This window comes from Podarcis pityusensis (genome assembly GCF_964106645.2).
Source record: "Podarcis pityusensis genome assembly, chromosome: 10".
NCBI lineage: Eukaryota > Metazoa > Chordata > Lepidosauria > Squamata > Lacertidae > Podarcis > Podarcis pityusensis.
In genome coordinates, this window is record NC_138035.1 from 38,962,208 (window position 1) to 38,983,613 (window position 21,406).

Below are 21,406 nucleotides of genomic sequence, written 5' to 3' on the forward strand. Positions count from 1 at the left end.
CTCTGGATGGAGAAGGAATATTTGGCCAGCAATGGCAATAATGAGAGTGGAGTGCTTGCTGATTATCAATAGGCTTGTAAGAAGCAGTGATTCCTGTTCTGATCTCACAATCAGAAGTGTTTCTGTTCTGCTGCAGTATGGTTTCTGCCAGATACTGCATTATTTTTCTTGCCTCAGCTAAGCTATGTAACTATGTAACTTATGTAGCTTGCATCCATTTCAATGTAAAGGAAATGTCAGAACAATGTTTTTAAAACTAGGTACAGTCAGCCTGCAAATTACCCTTGGGTAAAAGCTGAAATTGCATATAGTCAAAACCCATTGACTTCAACGATGGGTAGGATTGTTAAAGACATTTTCCCCCAGAAACCCACCCACTGTCCACCTTTTGTTTTTAAGCCACATGTGTAAGGTTGAATGTCCACAAGTTAAATGTGCACAAATTTCAGGCTTACAGTAATCATATTTTATTTGCAGACTTAAAAAAACTGATGTGAACATTATATTCGCTTGACTGATTTGCATTCCTGACCAGAGACGAACTCATAAAACTGTGATAATTTCCTTCTCTGTTTTTTCTGAAATTCTCTGACATCCCTACTTCTCAATGGCATAATTGCGCTGCCTCTGACTTCCACTGGTATGCTTGATTTGCGGTCTTAACAGTGAGCGGGGGATCTTTGGCTGCTTTTTCTACACTTTGCATATTTTCCCTTGGGTCTCCGATGTAGTTCTCCTAGCTGCTGAAGAAGAAAGAAATGGTTGGCCAGCATAGTTTCGCTCGTACACACTTGAAAATTGCTGGGAGTAGCAATGGGAGGCCTATGACTGACTGCTTTGGATGGGGTCATGCATCCCCTGAAGGAAGGCTTGTGGTCCAAGGATGCTCTATCCTTGTTGTTAGAAGCCAGGTGACCCACTTCAACTGGAGACACAGCTATGGCCATTTCTGGACTGGGAGAACCTGACCATTTTAGTCCACTTGCTGGTAACCTTCAGGCTGGATTTCTGCAATGTGCTCTAGGTGGGGATGCCCTTGAGATTGGTCCAGAAGCTGCAGCTTTTGCAAAATGTGGTGTGTTGACAGGAGTTCTATATTGCTGTGGTGATTTCATACAGTTAAACTGAACACTGTGCTGTGGTGGCAGAATGGGAGAGGGTGCTGCGATAGTATGTTTTTGTTTGTTGCCAGTAATATATTTGTTGCCAATAGTATGTTTTCACTTGTTGCCTTTGAGCTGAATGGAGCAGTTCTAACTTGCCCTGCTACTTACTTCAATGTAACATTACTTCAGCATAGAAGCAGAGAGCAGTGTCTGCAGGAGTATTGGATTAGAATATGCCTCCTTGGTCCAATGTTTCACAGTTCTGCCAACACATTTCCGATGCGCCATCAGAATAAGATACTCTGAGATGGTTTATGAGGGCTGTCTACTCTGGGTCTTAAACTGGAATCCAAGGCACTCCAGGTTCTGGTAGGGGAGAGCAGGAGGTTGTTCAGTCTGTTATAATTTGCAACTAGCTCTTACAAGGGTTTTATACAAAGTCTTCTGCTAAGAGACTGAAGGGTGGAAGAGAAAAGTAGTCCAACCATTGCAGTTCAGAAGATGCATGTCAGTTTTATCAATGTATATTCTATAATATATACCAATATGATGTTTAGATACACACCTAATTAAATAATAACAGATGGAAACCATTTTTAAAAGTACGGTAACTAATGAAGAAATTTAGAGATTCTTTTAAAAAACAACAACACAAGACTGACATGTGTCTTTAATGAAATAACATTATAAGTGGCTTTTCATGTTAAAGGATTTGTCCCCTTCCCATCCCTTCTCTTTCTATTTTAAGCTTAGCATTTTATAGCTGATTACATTGCATTTCTAGCAAGAAAAATAAAGGGGGAGGGTTGCTTCCCAAAGCAGCAATTAAGCATTTCCTTTTCTGGTAGTGCATACGCACAGTACACACTTCAGATGTGACCATTTTTTATGGATTTACTCTTCTATAGTAAAACCTTTTATGAAGTCAAAGAAGCTGGGAGACCTTTACAGCTGAAAATCTGAATAAATGTGACCTACATAGGGTAATACATAATTAATTGTAATTTTTTGCTACATATAGAATTATAGAATCATAGATTAGTAGTGTTGGAAGGGATCTCATCGGTCATTTCATCCAACTTCCTGCAATGCAGGAATCTGAACATGTGACCCCCTATCCAATTTGCAGAAGTAATACAACTTACACTGCAATACCCAAAACACGATTGATTCAAGTTTTACTTTTAAAAAATGGCTACATCAAAGCAGAAATTTAGAAAAATAGGTATTACGGATCTGCAAATTATTAGCACTCAGCTTTAAATTGCTGTAAGCATTTAGGTAAGTCATTACCAGCACTAACCATCTGAGATAAAGGGCTTATCATCCGCCTCATGTATCTACTTACATTAAGACTTGCTAGTAAGATTCGAAGATTAGTCTCAGTTACTAATTTATCCACTTCCGTGGAATTTAGCTTTTGGGCTTGCAAGATGACATGGCTTGGATCAATAAATACCCATTTACTATATAGGGAAACACCCTGCAAGTTTCACTTTAGCTCTGTGCATTTGGCTCTACACCGATGTAAAAGAAAGTGTCTGAATGGATGTAATTCAAATCTTTAGAAGGATGTAGGTGTAGTGAAACTCTTTTATTCACATATGATTTTACGTACAGTACTTACAAGTGAGCCCTGCAACTGGATGATAGTTTGGAGTGCTTCTGTTGAGGTCTTAAGCCATTACATTCCTTCACTCTTCTCTCCTTTTTCTTCCCTCCTTCAACACTTAAGCTAAGAAACAAAACAAACAATTGTTCGGCATTCTGTGCCCGCTGACCATGCACTGGACTGTTTTGGTTTTTTCCTCCTTTTTGGGGGGTGGGGATGGATGCACTCATGCCTAATTCTAGCTGCAGTAAATTTGTTAGTTTCTCCATTAATGTCTGTGAGCAAATAGCTTCAGTGTGAATTACCAATTAGATGCATCCAGGTGGAGGTATCTGTTGCCCTTCAGATTCATCCCAACCAGCATGGGCAATGGTCAAAGATAATAGGAGTTGTTATCCAGAAAGATCTGGGTAGCCACAGGTTTCCTACTCTGATAGATACCTATATTAGATGTTTTCTCTTCCAGCCACTTAATGCTATTCCCCCCGTCCCCTCCCCACCAGTTGTCCTGTTTACGCTGCATCCAGTGTGCTCCCACTGCTGATTTGGGAAGAGGTATGCAAACAGTATTAGCCACAACCCATATCTATCCTGTGGTTTCTTATGAAATGCTGCATTTTGATTCATTTCCCTCTAAACAATCTTCCATCCAAATTGAGAAAAAAGAAAAACCTACCTGCATTTTAAGCTGGTAAAAAAAAAAAAGGTCAAGGTAAACGACCCCTGGATGGTTAAGTCCAGTCAAAGATGACTATGGGGTTGTGGTGCTCAACTCGCTTTCAGGCCGAGGGAGCTGGTGTGTGTCCACAGGATTTCCATGTCATGTGGCCAGCATGACAAAACCACTTCTGGTGCAACGGAACACTGCGATGGAAGCCAGAGCACACGGAAATGCCGTTTACCTTCCCACCGCAGCAGTACCTATTTATCTACTTGCACTGGTGTGCTTTCAAACTGCTAGGTTGGCAGGAGCTGGGAGAGAGCAACGGGAGCTCACCCCATCGTGGGGATTTGAACCGCTGACCTTCTGATTGGCAAGCCCAAGAGGCTCAGTGGTTTAGACCACAGTGCCACCTACGTCCCTATTTAAGCTGGCAAGGTGTACACAGTCACAGTGTCTTAATATTCTGGGCCACTGAACTATCATGTGGATGTTCCCACATGGGTTCCTCCCCACTGCCTCCACCTCCCTGCAAATTGTTTGTACTTTTGTCAGTGCCTCTCTCTTGTGCAGAGTTGTGCTTTATGAGGTTTTTCTCTCTGTATTCTTTTGTTGTTTGAGACTGTCCACACTAACTGTCCACAGCAGTTCTTCAAGGATTCAGAGATGAAAAACCTTGAGATGCCAGGATTTGAGCCTGGGGCTTTTGCATGCAAAGCAGATGCTCTACCACTGAGCTATGGCCCTTCCTTTCCCTCCAAACCCTAAGGCTTGACTCCCTCCCCCCATATTTTTTGTGGCCTCTTTGCCACCAAATTTGTGAGGAGAAAAATGGGAATTATTCATTTGTGTAAAGTAATTGTCACCTGTCTACACCTGTCAATATTTCAATAGGTTAGAGAGCTGTGTACTTTGACTCTGCCAAGCGTTCAGAACAATTCTCAAAACTTCAAAGATTAATCTGTCTCAAACCTGCTAAATTTCTCTTTGCAAAGTGCCACAATGACAGGAATACATGCATGCACAATGAATACACTTATTTATAGTATTGTTCTAGAAGATGCTGAATGAATTACGCAGATATGGCCTGAATTTCAGTATGGCTTTCAGTTGCTGTATCTTGCCTGGCCTGGTTCATACATAAAGCTTCATGCTTTGTTTCTCTCTGGGCAAACTGTGATTGGGAGTCAAGGCCAACCTCTCAAGCTTTCTTTGAAGGAAACAAAGAATGAATTCGGGTTTGCATATAAAACTAAGGCAGCCTCTGTTTCCCCCTACATGGAAACAGCAGGAGAGGGGCCAAGCAAGTACGGTATTGCCTGTGTGCACCTGGATGCTTCTTGTTGATAGTTTATTTTTAACTATGGTTTGTTCCAAGCAAATCAAGCAGTAGTAGCTATTTTAATATTTTGAAGTGGTCCTGGGACAGGCACTGTGAACACAGCTTCCTTGGGGTGTAGGCTGGCCGAGAATCTTCATTGGTATTTCTCATGCCCTTTCTAACTCCTGGGAGGAGACTAGCACTATGAGCGGCTTCTTTTCCAGGGCAAGCTAGCAATCCAGGACCCATCTAGTCCATTATCCTGTTCTCCCAGTGCCTGCTCAACCAAATGTCTGCAGGAAACCCGTAATCAGGACCTGAGCACAAGAGCACTCCTCTCTTGTGGCTTTCATTACTGCCTCCAACTGCTGAGGCAGAGCTTAGCCATTATGACTGGCAGCCATTAATAGCTGTCTTTTCCATGGATTTGTGAAAAAGCTTGTCAAAAAATGTTTAAAAGCTTGCTAGTCTATGAAAGATTGTTGAAGGGGAGTCCACATACACATAGGGCAACCCAAGTTGATTTAGATTGCAGCAGACTTGGATAGTCAAAGGAATAGGGGCCCATTATTCCATTTCGTTCCATGTTAGGCTGGGTGGCCTTGAGAGACTGACTTGTGGGTTGAGCATGACTGGTGAGCCGAGTTGCTTATTATCTAGGAAAGTGCTCTTAACACCTTTCAGAGCCAGGCGTTGAGGCTGGAAATGTGTTAATTAAAAAGGAGATTGCTGGGCTTGAGTGGGCATATCAAAAGGATTGTCCCAGCGTGGGCCTCACCACCTCAAGCCTACCCAGGACTTAATCACTTTCCCGCCCTGCCCCATGGCTTTGCCTGCATCCCTTCTGGTTGGATGGATACCAGCACCAGCCACTCCCCACATCCTGATAAAAATGTGCAGGTAACAGAGAGGGTCGGGTGTGGGGGGGAGCGATGGGAAACCTTTCTTCTTTGAGGGAAAATGCCAGAAGAGCAGTCGAAGGAAGGAGAGAGAAAATGTGATTTAAAAGGAATAAAAGGAATAAGAGAAGAAAAATGTAAAAGGAGCAGAGTGGGGGAATTAAAGAACCTAGCAGTTTGAGGCAAGGGATAGCGGAAAGGTTTGTTAAGCGTGAAAGTAAAAAGGGAGACAAAATTACAAGAGAGAAGTATTAATTGTGAAAGAAAGCAAAAATATGAAATAACAATATTCTCCAAGTACAGCCACTGAATCGGCAAGTTTTACCCAAATTGGAGAGATGGATGCACAATACTTCCTGAGGTAGTTTCTATACAACTTGAGGAAATATAAACTACCAGGAAAAGAATTTAGCCATTTCCCAAACAGATATTCCATATCAATAGAAAATGACCACTAGTGGATGCCTGCTGATTATGCCCAACTTCTCCTTTATCTGCCACCATTTTGTGACAGACTTTGCACCTGTGCCACCATTTTGTGATTAATGGGTCTCAGTAATTTCTAGCCCTCCGAAGTGGGCCCTGGGGGTAGAAATTTTGAGAACCCCAGTCATTCCTTTGGGAGTTCAAATGCAGCAGGAGTTGTGTGTTTCAGTCTTATTGGAAGAATGAAGCTTATTTCTTAAGCTTTTCTTAAGGAAACATCATCTACAGAGCAGGGCCGCTCCACAGGTCCCTAGTGGCAAGGGCCATAACTTAATGGTTGAAGACATATTTTGCTTTCAAAATGTACCACATACCATCCCTGGTGTTTCCAGGTAGGGTTGAAATCTTGGAGAGCTGCTGCATGTCAAGTGTACAGTTCTGAGCTAAATGGACCAGTGGCCTGATAGCTTCCTGTGTTCCCTAGAGGGCTTAATATAAGGAAATGCAGAATGCTGAGTCAGGTCTTCTGCTGTGATTTGGTGTAAAGTTTCCCACACACTCATCTCTCAAGTCCCTCTGTCCTTGGGAAACTTAAAATGCTCACTCCCTTTTCTTTTGATCTGATTGGCCCTGTGCCTTGGATGAGAGTGACCTCTGATCCAGTCACCTTCATTTTGATATAGAGTTGCATTCAGAGAGGTTCACATTATTTTGTTTATTGATTTGTGCAATTCATCTGAATCTGAATATGACAAAGTGTCTGCAAAAATCCCCTGGTCTGGGGCTTTTCCAGACAACTCTAAAAATGCTACTTTCTTATAGCATGTATGTGTGTATGTGTGCCCACGTAGTCCAGGAGCAGGTATGCTACCAGAACTGTGGTGGTGATAAATCATAGTTGCTATTTTAGGCTACTTTAGCATCTCTGGATTCTGTACAAGCAACCTAATTTAGAGAAAAGGAAGAGAAAAGGAAAATAACCCCAGAGTAAAAACTTGACATTCTGCTTAATTTCAGATGCCCATAGTTAAATGTCTCACAACAAATGTAACTGATCTGTAGAAAACACAACCTGTAGAAAGAGACAATGCATGTGCTTTGTAAACAAGGAAAATCTTTAATAAAAATTATTTTAAACAATATGTTGAACTGGTGGCAGTGTAAAATCAGGAACAATCCTCCAGGTAATTGTGGGTACTTAACTGTATTCAAAACAGACCTGGTTAGACTTATGAACAACCTCTTGGATTTCCTTATTATGAACAAACTCTTGTGCTTCCTTATCTGATATCTCCATTGTCACTCATGAGTGTTTAGATCCCTCAGTGTAGTTTTCTTAGGCCTCCATCTTTTCTCATCCCCAGCTGCCTCTTAGACTGTGTAAACATTACTGGCTTAACACACAGCTGGGTTGTTCTATTTTCAATTTGGATTGAATTATGTTTTGTGCTAAAATACATCAAAACTCAAAATTACCTAAGAAACAACAGGATAGATATGGATCATGTGAACACCACTTCCCAAACCGGAAGTACACTGGATGCATAGCAAACAGCTATGTGTATAGCCTTGGTTGCTTGGAATTATACATGATTTTCTTTCCCTTTGGTTTGGTTTACCTGCAGATTAGGTCACCGTCTTCTTATACTAGGCAGGCCATAGAGGCAAATTCAAGGTGTTAGTGTCAACGTACAAAGTTCTAAAAGGAGTGACTCCCTCAATATCAACCATCTCAGGCCCTACGACTGGCAGAAAAGCCTTGCTGTTGGTGCCACCTCTGGCTGCTGTCCGGTGATGTTGACCCATGACAGGTCTTCTCAATGGTGCTTTCCTGTTTGTGGAATGTCCACCCTGGTTTGGTACATAACTGCTGACTCTCAGGAGAAATGGAAAGACATTCCTATTTAACCAGGCATTTGCTGGCTGACAGTTATTGGCCACGACAACTTAGAAATTAGCAACAGTGAGGGTATGTGATTGTTTTTATATGTTTTTTGATTGTGTTTAATAGAATTAAATGTGCTTTATATTGTGTTGTTTTAATGTCTTTATGTGTACTCTCCTGGGCTCCTTTGGTAAGAAGGGCAGGATACAGATTTAATTAATTACCGGTAATAATATGTGCAGCACTAAGTAAGAGTTTTACCTGTATGCACTTACTGATGAAAATGCAAGGAAAACCAGTGTGGCATAGCGGCTACATTGTCAAGCTCACTCCATGCCAGCATGGCTAATGGTTAAGGCTGATGCAAGTTGTAGTCCAGGCACATGTGGAGAGGAGAGCTACAGGTCCCCCATTTGTGCTCTAGAGAGTCAGAATTTGATGTTCTCTTGATCTCCCTCCAAGTTACGTTTTCCTGAGGATTTTTAGTTGTTATGTACTGAGTTGAATAGGATCCAAACTGCAGCAGTCTGATTGGTCCTAGAACAATAGGATTCAGAATGCAGCAGTCTGATTGGTCCTAGAACAATGCAGCAGTATGATTGGTTGGCAGGAACCACCCAATCATGCTCCAGATATAAGTGAATCCACAACCTGATTGGCTTACAGTAGAATTCCAGAATTAGCCAATCATGTGCAGCCCATTGTGTAAATAATGTATATAAAGCAGATACTTTGAGGGGACTTTCATTCATTCCTCCTCACCACTATGAGCTGAATAAAGAGCATGAAATCACTTTGCGACTCTGAGTATATTTCATTAGTGGTCTTACAATTCTCTGATTCTAACACACACACAAATCCCCTACCCTTATAAAAGACTTTGATTACTCTTTGTCTTCTGTCTCCATTCCAGCATCTTGGCTTGTTACATATGCATATTATAAAACACTCTTCCAACATGTGGTATGCACTCTGCATGTTTGTGCATGAATTACAGTTGAGCCTTCAGTCTGGTGCTGTTTCTGACAGGACGTTAGCAATGCAGAACTGTTTCATGTTGATGTTAGGGGAAAACAAAAGCAGTAATTTAAATTGTGAAAGTCTCTGTAGTTTTTATTTTCAGTAGCTAATCTTCGAAAGTTATCTGTTACAATGTGCACTCAGTAACAACCCAGTGGGCTGATGTACAGAGTGATTCTAGGCATGCTTACTCAGAAGTAAATCCCTATGTGCTTACTGGGGTTTAACTCTCCCAAAGTGTGCCTATGACTGTTTGGCCAACAGCCCTAATCCTATTTACTTGGAAGCAAGTCCCATTGAAAGGAACAAGACAAATAAACATTTAGGGTCAATGTTTTGTTCAGTAGTAAATATGTTAGAGCTATCAGGGTGGATTTACTCCCCATTACTTCCAGTTCAGTTGTATAATAATGATAATTAGTTCATCTTGCCAAACAATAACAACAACATCCAATAAAGTCAGCCACAGCTGTTCTCTTATGGATGGATGAGCTGATGTTGAGAAAGAGGACTGTTTCAGATGGCTTTGGAAACCATAGTTTCCTGCTACATGACCAAACTGGTGAGCCCTGGGCTTACATGTTCTCACACATCCCCCCCCCCCTTTTGTGGCTGTGAGGGCCATTAAGGAACTTCCACTTTCAAATAAACCACAGATCCCTGTTATGTCTGATCTCAAGCCACTGTGGTTTGTTTAAACTAATTAGTGAACAAACCATAGCTTGATCCTGCTGTGTTCTAAATTTTAACAAGACACAGTGTTTCAAGTATGGCTGTAATGGGAAACTGTGGTTTCTTTAAAGTTGGAACTTAAAACTTCTGATCCTTTCTTGTGGTTCACAAAAGAAGAGGAGTGTGAAACAGGAAGCGCGCAGGCCTGAGTCTCGTTCATGGAACAGGGAACAATGATTTCCCAATAAAAATGAATTGGCCCATAGTGTCTTGCCTAAAGCTATCTCCTGAGTTCATGGCTGAGGCAAAATTTGAATGAAGATTTCTCTGGCTCACATGCTTAACCACTACACTACATATGTGCAAATATGGGTGAAAATACACAGAGGATGCTGTTTTACTGTAGTAGTTTAAACAAGATTACTACAGATTTCACTAAGCCCTAATATTCTAGGACTGGCCACCATGAACTATTGTAATCTACTGTGGCACTTTCTTGTAACATTGCTGAAGTATTTGAGACTTTTCCAGGTAGAAAATCGAGAGAAGCTATTAACATTTGCTTTATTCCCAGGAGGAATGATTTTAAGGACAATGTTTATAAATAGGAGATTGGATAAACGCATTTTGCATTTAGAACAATAGTCCTTGGTTCTTGAAGGAGCACATTCCACAGTCTTGGAAAAGCTCCTATGTAAAGCTCTGCATCCTGTATAAACAAGTCTCTTGCAGCTGATAAATGGTTCTCTTGAACAAGGAATGGCATTGCCAGTGATAAATACATAATGAACACAGGTTCAATAAATGCATTAAATATGAAAAATGAAATGCATTGAAAATAAGGAAAGGGATCTTTAGTTAGGCAAAGTGGTTTTTTTGAGAATCCATCAAAGAAAACTATGCACTGGGTATAAGTTATAGATATACTCCAGGATTCTCTGAGGGCTTCTTCAGAAGTAATACATTTCTTACACAAAAAGAGAATTTCCTTGTAGGAAAAAGCATGAAACAATCCACCTGTCATCTGTTTATACATTTTGGGAAGCTGCAACCAGTCAAGTATGATTGTGGGAGGGGGGACAGTTACTGTTTTTGTTAGTTACTATGTTATGAACTTTTGTGTTTTTATATTGTAAGCTGCCATGCGATTCTTGGATGAAGGGTGGTATAGAAATTTAATAAATTGTTATTATTATTATTGTTAGCAAAATGCTAGCAGCCACACTGTTTGGGATATTTAGAGAAGTCCCACTGATATCAGAAAAAGTGTCTCAGTTGTCATGGTTTGGTGATCCAAACTGCCTGAATGTTGAACTGAATATTCTATGCTTTGTTTGGAGCTCTTTTGGATGGGGTGGACCTTAAACACACACACACACACACACACACACACACACACACAATGAAAGTGACCTTAAAATTCCTTTGTGAGAGATACAGACATTGTACCTTGAAGACTTACCTATACTGAAGGGAAGCAAGCATTAAAGAGCAATTTGTGAGCTGCAATTTAATATGACTGCCCTGCTGTGAACACTTTGACAGCTTTTGTGCTGCTGTAAAAATACATTTTATTTTTAAATTGTTTTTTTCCAGCGTATATGAACCCCTGTTGAAACCCCACAATGAAATGCTACACTCTCCCTTCAAGAAATGTCCTAACATTTTAAAAGCTGGGGCTTTGGGGGGTTGTTTTTTTTAAAAAAGAGAGAGTAAAAACCAGTTTGATTTCTGCTCTTGCACTCCTGTACTGCTAAGTTCACAACACAATTTTTTTACCTTAAAAGTGAGCACAAATGGTCTTCTCCATTTCCAAACTTATTGTTCCTCCAATTTAGACCCCCCCCAACTTGATGTAATGATATTCCTACAGTTAATTTCATATTTAATTTGACCCTTAGTGTGACCAAGTAATGATGAAAGATCAAAATTTGTTCAAATGCACTTTGAACAACTAATTCTGCTGGCCAGGAAATCAGGTCTTTTTCTAAGTCAAGCTCTGCGTTTTTCCTCGGTTAAGATCGAAAGCTGTGCCCCACTCAAATTTATTTTAGGTAAACAATGTGTGATATTGATGGGTATGTTTGATTGAACATTGTAAAAGAGAAAGTTGTGCATCATTTGCTTAAAAAAAAAAAGGCAGGGAACTTGAGATGGACACCCAAATTCTGAAGACTTCCACTGTGGTCTCAGTCTTGAAATATCCAGTTAATACATCTTACCATGCAATTCAGAGGGTATTTCACAGGCCGCAGGAAGCATTGGAACTCCCCTTTTGCCTTCTGGGAGCAGACGAGATTCACATGGATCGCTTGGGGTCATGCTCCATTATGTAATCCCATTTATTTAATTCTGCAGGAAAATGTTAAGAGTTATACACACTATAATTCGATAGCTCATTCCTAGCAGGTTGATGGGAATTGTCACTCTGTGAGGGGTAAACTACAGTGTCCAGAATTCTTAGAGGAAAAGAATGTGCTTCAAATGCATTTTAAAGGGATATTGCGTATGCAACCAAGGTTTCTTTTGTAGTTTTCCGATTCTTTGCTCTTCAGCTGTATCCTCTAGGATTAATTATTTTAAATTCTATAACTGCATGTAGCTATGAGGCATAACAGTATGTGGGAGGTTTGTTTTAACAGCATAATGTTAACTAGATCAAAGTACCAATTAATACGTATAATCCGTGTTGTGAAATCTGCTGTCATATTCAATTTTGTGCCGCTGTTGACATGTATCAGAAAACCTGTTGACTGAAATGTGAGGTGCTCACTGGAGATTCTCCTGCACATCAGTTAAAGCAAGTCTTTTGGGGGGACTCTTGCAAGTCTAATTCTCAATTCTGTTCACGTGTAAATGATGGGGAGAATAGTTGTGGCTCACCAAAAGGGAGCTTTGCAAAGTAAGGACTACTCTTTCAACAAGCTGATAGGATGCATGCTACAGAGAAGAGGAGCTCACACCACAGAAGCATTTTATTAAAGTCATAAGAATAATCAGTTGTTAACCCCTCCACTTCAGGACAGCTTAAACCCTGCCAACGGTAGTCATCAACAAAATAAAAGGTTTTATAGGTTTTTGAAATATACCGTATTTTTCGCTCTATAACACACACCAGACCATAACACGCACGTAGTTTTTAGAGGAGGAAAATCCGTAGGCATGCCACCCGTAGGCATTCCCTCCATAACACGCACAGACATTTCCCCTTACTTTCTAGGAGGAAAAAAGTGAGTGTTATGGTGCAAAAAATACGGTACTTCAACTGCAGAAAATACCCGAGGAAGTGGTGGTGAGGGCTCCACAGTTATGAAGCTTCTTCCAAATTACATTTGACATATTTTTAAAACTTATAATGTTACTTGCATTAGCCTTTTTTTTAATAAAAAAGTCAGCACTCACAAAGCTGCTTTTGTGTGCATTTATTCACTTACTGGGCATGACATGACAGAGACTTATGAAATTAAGTTGAAGGGCATTACAAAATCCCCCTCTTTCTCAAAAGGTAAGAATGTGAGGTTATTCTGTGAACTCAAGAGGCAGGTTCAATGCAAAACAAACTACAAACCCATGAATTTCAGGGTCACTTCTCTCATTGTGAGGTTATGTGGCCGTTTGTATCATCTTGTCAACTGGTAAGGAGAATTCTTTTATCATAGATTAGGTAGTAGATCAATGGTCGTCTGCATCTACCCTAGCATTTATCTAATACAAAATGTGATGCGGAGAGTACTTTGAAACACACATTTGAAAATAGCTATTAATACAAACATAGATTCAAACCACTTAGAGTTTTAAGGAGCCATAAGCACCTTAAGATGATCTTTATGAAATCAAGCTTTTGCTAGTTTCGGTGGACATGAGTGACAAAAAAAATCATGTCCAACCACAGGCAAAAGTTGATGGAATAAAATATAAAAAACAAAATCTGACAGAATAGAACTTGTAAGAATATGGAGAGATGCACATAAGAGAGACACATTCAGAACACTCTGTGAACCACTGGCCACCTCCTCTCAAAAAGCATATTGCAGAACTCCTCTACAGAAAAGGCAAAAGATAAGAAAAGTGGAGCAGCTTTCTTGTGAAGAAAAGCTTTATACTGCTTTTTAGCTAGTGGTAAAGAGATGGTGACTGGTAGGTAGCACAAGAGACGCTTAGAAAATTATGAATTGCTTGTTTCTTGTTTAGACTCTTGCAATGCATGATAGATTGGCTGCCTTTAAAAGCAATCCAGAAACTGCGGTTGGTGCAGAAGAGTGTCACGAGTTTATTAACTGAAGCTGCTTCCAGACAATATCTGTTTTGGGGTGGAATTCAGTCACATGCATACAAATTTAGGTTGAACAATTGCACAGATGAGTGGGAAGTGTTATGCAAAAAACCCATTTCCCCCAAAGAGTGGACTTTTTGTAATAAGGAAAGTGACAGGGAGATTCACTGGAAAGTGTAGAAAAGCTTTTGCTTCAAGGCAGCAGCACCCAACCTTCCCACAAGCAAACTGGAGTGAATGTTCATTAAACAGCAATTGCCATATAATCTCCCTGAAAACAAATAATGACGAATGCCCAATAAACAGGTCTGAAAGTGCCCTGAGACTCAGCAGTTTAATAATAATAAATAAATAATAGAAAAAATCCAAAATAAAACACAATAAGAATCAATCTAGACTTGGCTGCTTGATCACACTATGCCTGTGGATTGTCAGTTGCACTAGCCCCTGGGCCCTATTTAAAACACTGGTTTGAATCTTAGAAACCCTAAGCAGCATGGGACCAGGTTACATGAAAGACTGTCTTCTCCTACACACGTTGACCCAAACCTTAACATCCTCCTAAGAAGTCCTGTTCCTGGTACCTCTGATTAATGAAGTGAGGTGAGCAATCATCAGAGACAGGTCCTTTTCAGTAGAGGCATCTCAGTTATGGAATAGGTTTCCAGGGGGCTAGCCATTTTTGTGGTCTTTTTGCTGCCAGGCTGAATACCTTTTTGTTCACCCAAGCCTTTGACATAATTTAAGTAGTCTCCCTCTCTGCGTAGGAACCATGGCTTTTGGTTTTTTTTAATTTTGAGGATGTGGCAAGTTCTGTTTCATTGTATCTGTCCGACTTCTTCCCCTTTTAATGGTTACCATAGTATTTCACTTGTTTTTGCTTACTTATTGTTAGCTACCCAGAGAACTTCATGTTATAGGGCAGCATGTTATAGGGCAGCAAATACCAAAAATAAATACGGAGACAAAAGAAATTATGTGCAGTCCATTTCTACACAAATAATTCAAGATAATTACAATGAATTAAATTAATTGCTAGTAATTTGATAACTGTGAAACGAGTGACTTTCCTACACAGTTGACTTACAGATTTATTGCTGCAAGATGGGTCATTGGAACAGATTGGTTTGTTAAAAGGATCAAACAAATTGGTGCTGGATGTTCCTACTAGCCTTAACAGCTAAGAACAGACTCCATGTGTGCATTGGGTTTATAAGCACACAATGAAGGTTTTTCCTGCTCTCTTATGATACTGGTTCATCCAATGAAGGTGAATATTGGAAAATTCAGGGCAGACGAAAGGAGGTACTTTCACACAGTACTTAACTCTAGAACCTGTTCCCACAAGAGGTAGTGATGGCTACCTACTTGAGTGGCTTTAACTGAGGAGTAGACAAACTCATAGAGAAGGCTCTCAATGGCAGTATGCCCTGAATTCTGCCAGTTGCTGGCAATCACAGGTGGGGAGAGTGGTCTTGTACTCATGCACTGCTTATGAGCTTTTAAAAGGCATCAAGTTAGCTACTGTGAGAACAGGATGCTAGACTGCATGGACTCTTGGTCTGATCTGGCAGGGCTCTGCTTACATTTTTAAGGAGCCAAACTAATTCACAATTCCGAGACAAATATATGGATCAGAACATGGTTATCCTTTGGTTTTTGCATGTCTAATTCTTTTTTTTTTTCTTCAGTCTTTAAACCTCTTTTGTTGACCACCAGCATTACACTTTCCACTTTTAAGATGTCTAATTCTGAGATAACAGTTCTTGGATTAAAAAAAAGGTGCTAAAATGCATATGGAATGCATATTTTAAGATAAAATGCAAGCAAAAATGTGTGGTTTGCTGGGGAAGTGCAAAAATGAAACTATAGGCAAGTCTCTGTGATCAGCTTCATTACACTGAAGTGCAATTTCAAAGAGTGCTACCCTTGGGTGTGCTCCAAACAGCTCTGGCTTGGGGAAATGCTCAGCTGTAACATGTGAAAGCTGGGTGTGCTATTCTAATGTGTGAAGTGTGTCCGCATCTCAGGATCATTGTTTGCATGGAACTGGTTTCCTGAAGTGGGATTTCACATCTTTGCTTGTGTGAATATGGTAAGGACCAACAAAGAACCCTTCCAGAACAGACCAAAATGCCACCTAGTCCAGCATCCTGCTTCTCACAGTGACCAAGTCAATGTCCCTGGAAAGTCCACCAGCATGGCTCAAAAGTAGAATACCTTTTCCCACTGTTGCTGTCCAGCTACTGGTACTTAAAATCATCTTCAAAATACCGTATTTTTTGCTCTATAAGACTCACTTTTCCCCTCCTAAAAAGTAAAGGGAAATGTGCGTGTGTCTTATGGAGCAAATGCAAGCTGTGCAGCTATCACAGAAGCCAGAACAGCAAGAGGGATCACTGCTTTCGCTGTGCAGCGATCCCTCTTGCTGTTCTGGCTTCTGAGATTCAGAATATTTTTTTTCTTGTTTTCCTCCTCCAAAAACTAGGTGTGTCTTGTGGTCTGGTGCATCTTATAGAGTGAAAAATACGGTAATCTATATGCCACTTTTCCAAATGATGCTTAAAATGGCTCATGAGAGCAGTAAACAAATCTGTATATAAGTAGGGTTTGCATCCAACGTTAGCCATACTCGGCAGAAGCCCCTTTAAATGAATGAACACTTAGGTGCATCCTTTTCAGTTTGAGTTTACTCTCGGTAAAACTTGGGTGCAACCTAAAGTCAAATATCAAACATTTTATGAATAGCCTATTTTATGCTCCTATTACCCAACTAACAAAAACATTTATTTTAACTTATGAAATATATTCTAGGCATCTTGAGCCTGTTCTAGGCATTTTCATGTCTCCTTGAGACGATTGGGTTGGGGAGATAAACACTTTGGGTAGTATTCAACTAAGTTTTATTCAGAGTTGAATCCATGGGGTTTAATGAACATTACAGAGTTAGGTCTATTAATTTCAACGAGTCTGCTCTGTGGAGAACTTTATATTTGCCTTGGAAGCATGAATTTGTTTCTGCAAATATTGCCCAATGAAATCTTAACCCATGATATCAGCATTTTTATCATACTCGTCTGCATTTTTGTAAGCCAGTGATTGACTATTTTACTAGCCAAGAAATGTTTCACTTCAAAGTATCACATGTTACTGTATGTAATTGGTTCTTGTGAAGTTTACCAAGCAAATATTCCCTCTCTTTTACAGACTTGGATTATCACTTGCTTTTATCTTCAGCTGCTCCTCCTTAATCCTCTTATCAGAGCCCAAAGTCCCTGCGGGAATCCTGTGACGGATGATGTGTATGACATTGCAAAACTGGCAAGTGGCTTTCCATGTAACCTTCTTTTTATATACTAAGTGTTGTGACTATGCTAAGCAGCCACAGTAAGCAGACTACAGTAAGCGAGAAGGGACACTGGGGAAAGCATGTTGACGGAAGTGCTTCTTGACTTACAATTGAAGATTGAAAGTGCATTCACAAAAATGGTTGTGTTTACAGCAGAGCTAGCCAACTCCGTGCCCACCAGAAACTGTTGGACTCCAATTCCCAGCAGTCCCTGCTAGCATGGCCAATCGTCAGGGATGATGGGAATTCTGCTCATCGCCACTGTAGCACAGTATTGCAGTCAGGCATTGACTCCACCACCTCATCCCAAGGGAATTCTCTCTACTCAGGACCTCCAGCCAGTGAGGGACCACGTCACTCTCTCGTTGGCTGGGGGGACTTGGATTCAACCTGCCTGTAAATTGACCAATTGCTGATGGACCCAGGGCAGACAAGGTCCAAAGGAAGACTTCACTCTGGTCCACTTCTCAGAAATAAAAAGCAGCTAGCCCCTTCCCTGGCACTGCCATTTTTCCATTTGGGTTCAGCTTGTGCCTACCTGTTACTGTGGGTGATTGCTCAGTGCATGACCTTGTTATAGATGATGATCTCAGTCCCAATATTGGGGACCAGGGAGGAATTTTTCCATTTGGGTTCATTTTTCCATTTTTCCATTTTCCATTTTCCATTTTCCATTTTTCCATTTTCCATTTTCCATTTGGGTTCATTTTTCCATTTGGGTTCAGCTTGTGCCTACCTGTTACTGTGGGTGATTGCTCAGTGCATGACCTTGTTATAGATGATGATCTCAGTCCCAATATTGGGGACCAGGGAGGAATTTTTCTGTCAGACTAATTTGCCTCATCTGAAGGTTTTACCTTCCTCATAACAATTGTCACAACTTAGAGTTAGGCCTTAGTCTTGGTTGGAGGAGAGTCTGTAAGCCTCTGTCTGCCCCGCTGAGGGAACAGGTACCCCATTAAAGGAATCCAGGAGGAGGTGCTTCTGTCCAGATGCCCATGTGTGGGGTCCAGGGTCATAGCGCTCCTCAAGGCAGCAATCCAGTCAAGAAGATATTTGATGTATGTCACAGGGCCTAACCATCTCTGGATCAGCCCCCATAAAACATCCAACAAGTAGGTTGGTTGATATAGAATATACCCAATGCCTAGGCCAAACCCCTTACACCTGTAATCGATAGGGTTGTGGCTAATTCAATCCAAAATGAATATTGCCATGTGTAGTCCTTGATTGGGTGGGGCAATGGTTTCACAGCACTTTGGTGTGCAATAATTGCTGCAATCCAACAACCTCTGGAGAGCATCATGTTGTCTACCCCAGATTTGCAGCATCCAAGACAGCAGCCTTCGAGGGCTTCCTTTTCAACTCAAATGTTTGTTCTAACAGTCAGCAGCACATCTCAGATGTTCTTAATTTGTTTTCTTTGGTCCATTTTTGATGCCCATTAGCAAATTCCCCAAGTGCTAGTATTAGCTTTTCTCTCAAGCCCATGGTAAATAGGCCCCCTGGCCCCTTAACCTAAACCTGAGTGTTTCGTTTGTGTGTTTTTACTTGAAAATAATGGATTGAGGAGCTTTCTGCTTGTGTTCTCACAATCTTATGGAAGACAAACCAAATCGCGTGCTTTTTCCCTAATTAGAAAAAGGGCAGTCTTTTATGAATTGTATTGTTTTTTTCTTTTACAAAAATGCATCTCAAAGGGGTTTCTGCCAATTTAGATTAGATCATCCCAGCAAGACTCAGATAATGGAAATGTCACTGAGAAACAATTCGTAACACACAGCCTTGCATGTTTTACCCCCAAGTAAAGAACAAGTAAAACAGCATGCAGTACAGTTATGAACAATGTACAGAGATCTTGTGAGCTGAACAATTTTTTTAAAGTCACATGGATTCTAGAAAACACATGTTCCCTCACTTATGAGAAACATGTTGCTTTTAATGTGGAAATGAGTAAATAAAATAAGGGAAACATTAGCTGATACTGCTCCACATTAACCCAGTTTGCACATTAAGCTAAGCCAAACCATGGTTTAGTGCAGGGCTGAAACTAGGCTTTCTGTCACCTGGGGCAAAGACTCGGTTTGCCACCACCACCCCACATGTGTTTGTGTACACACACACACACACACACACACACACACACACTACAGGAAGGGATAAATACAAAGTGCTTCATATGTCAGCATCACATTTATTTCATTGCAGATATTTTATTTTCAGTATGAAGAGGACTCAATTTTTGCAGCTGATTGTATGCAGCAGTGCCCTCTTTATGTATTCATATGGTGTAAACATGTATGTTGTCCTCTAGATCCAAACACACACACACACACAGAGAGAGAGAGAGAGAGAGAGAGAGAGAGAGGGAGAGGGAGAGGGAGGGAGAGAACAAACATAAGCAAGCAATACTCCAAAGTGCTTTTGTTCCCAAAACGGGCAGGAGGTGGTGTTCTGATCTCTTCACCACTTTTAATTGATCTTTGAGACATTGATGGAAGCAAAAGAAGAAAGAAAGAAAGAAAGAAAGAAAGAAAGAAAGAAAGAAAGAAAGAAAGAAAGAAAGAAAACTTTCCCTTTCTAACTTGCTTGGAGAGCAACTTTCTCCAGGATTTCTCTTTCGCACACAGTTCCAAAACAGACAGGGGGAAAGGGGAAGGAGGATCTCAAGATCCACACTGCTACAAAAGACAGGAAGGACACTTTTAGACTCCGGAGCTGCAAAGAGGTGGCGGGGTCAGAGGAAGCCCTTGCAAGCTGGGAGCCTCAGTGGTGCCCCTGTAGAAGCTTCACCCAGGGCTGAGAGCCTGGCTATCGCTCCGTTAACTACAGCCCTGCTTAGTGTGAAATCACAGGATCTCAGAAAGGAGATTGCAGTCATTTGCTCCTCCTCCAGTCCTGATGCTGCTGTGCTTCTGTGAACTATGCCATGGTTTGGCTTAACATGTCATCCATATCCAGGCTTATGGTTTTTCTCCCTCTAGAAAGGTTTGTTCTATAGCATTTGGTTTGTGGTTTATGTGGAGGAGATAAATTACAAAACCAGGTTTGGATGGCACACTAAGCCAAACCATAGTTTAGGTCATAGCAATGTAGCAGAACCAAAGGAGGAGCAAGTAACCACAATATTCTTTCTGCAGCCCCCACAGTCATGTGCTTGTGTCAAGCCATGGTTTAGCTTTGTGGTATTTGCAATGTGTGTGGCTGTGGGGAGGGGAATGAGATGGTAAGACGTGGTGTGAAACAGTCCTGCATATGATCATCTCTCTTTCGGTACAGTAAACCTTTGAGATTTTTGAGCTCTTGCAAGTTACATGCTTTCATGCAATCCATTTCATGCTACCATAAATATTTATGGTGAAGCTGATCTCCACATTGGAAGAAATGTGGTTATTAACTTGTGCAGTACGAACAATCACACCTACCAGCTTCCCAAGGGAAAATGAAATAGCTTCATGTTGTTGTTTTTCCTAACAAGGAGTTTAATGTTTGCTTGTTTGGTGGTGGTGGGGAAGTTCATAAACAATGCACACATGGATCCTCGAATGTGTTGGAAATCTGAGGTGAGATACCCACACAGTGGAAGTTGCCCCCAGTTCCATTCGCCACACAGAGGCAGCTTAAGGTCCAAATAGTTTACTGTTGCAGAAGATAAGGCTTCAGTAATACATTTCTGGGCGTTGATATATACATACAGCTTGTAGGCTTTGCAGATACAGATACAGATAGAGATACAGATACAGATACAGATACAGATACAGATACAGATACAGATACAGATACAGATACAGATACAGATAAGTAGAAATACCTCCATTGCTCCATCAATTCAGATCTTTGAATCACTTCTCAAGATTGACTCCGACACAGACAGCACAAGACTGAGTGTGATATGCCTTAATCACTTATACCAGGCATGGCCAAACTTGGCCCTCCAGCTGTTTTGGGACAACAACTCCCATCATCTCTATCTAACAGGACCAGTGATCAGCGATGATGGGAACTGTAGTCCCAAAACAGCTGGAGGGCCAAGTTTGGCCATGCCTGACTTATACAGTCAGCACTGACTGGGCTGACTCTGCAGCTGTTGGCTTATCTTATACATAGAGTGATTTGTGCTCATGAAGGAAATCAACCCCTTCCTCCATGTCCAGTTCTTCAGACACAATGTGCAGACAGTTC

At 40.9% G+C, this 21,406-nt stretch overlaps 1 protein-coding gene across 3 annotated transcripts in view; it reads left to right on the plus strand.

Moving 5' to 3' along the window:
* The window catches only part of KITLG (KIT ligand), a 107,675-nt gene that overhangs the window by 51,714 nt on the left and 34,555 nt on the right, over positions 1-21,406 (plus strand). For all 3 annotated transcript variants that reach the window (XM_080971521.1, XM_080971519.1, XM_080971520.1), the window contains exon 2: positions 17,083-17,196. Coding sequence is in view for 2 of the 3 variants with exons in the window: in XM_080971519.1 (XP_080827645.1) it covers positions 17,083-17,196 (114 nt within the window). In the remaining variant the exon portion in view is untranslated. The remainder of the gene's footprint in view (positions 1-17,082; positions 17,197-21,406) is intronic.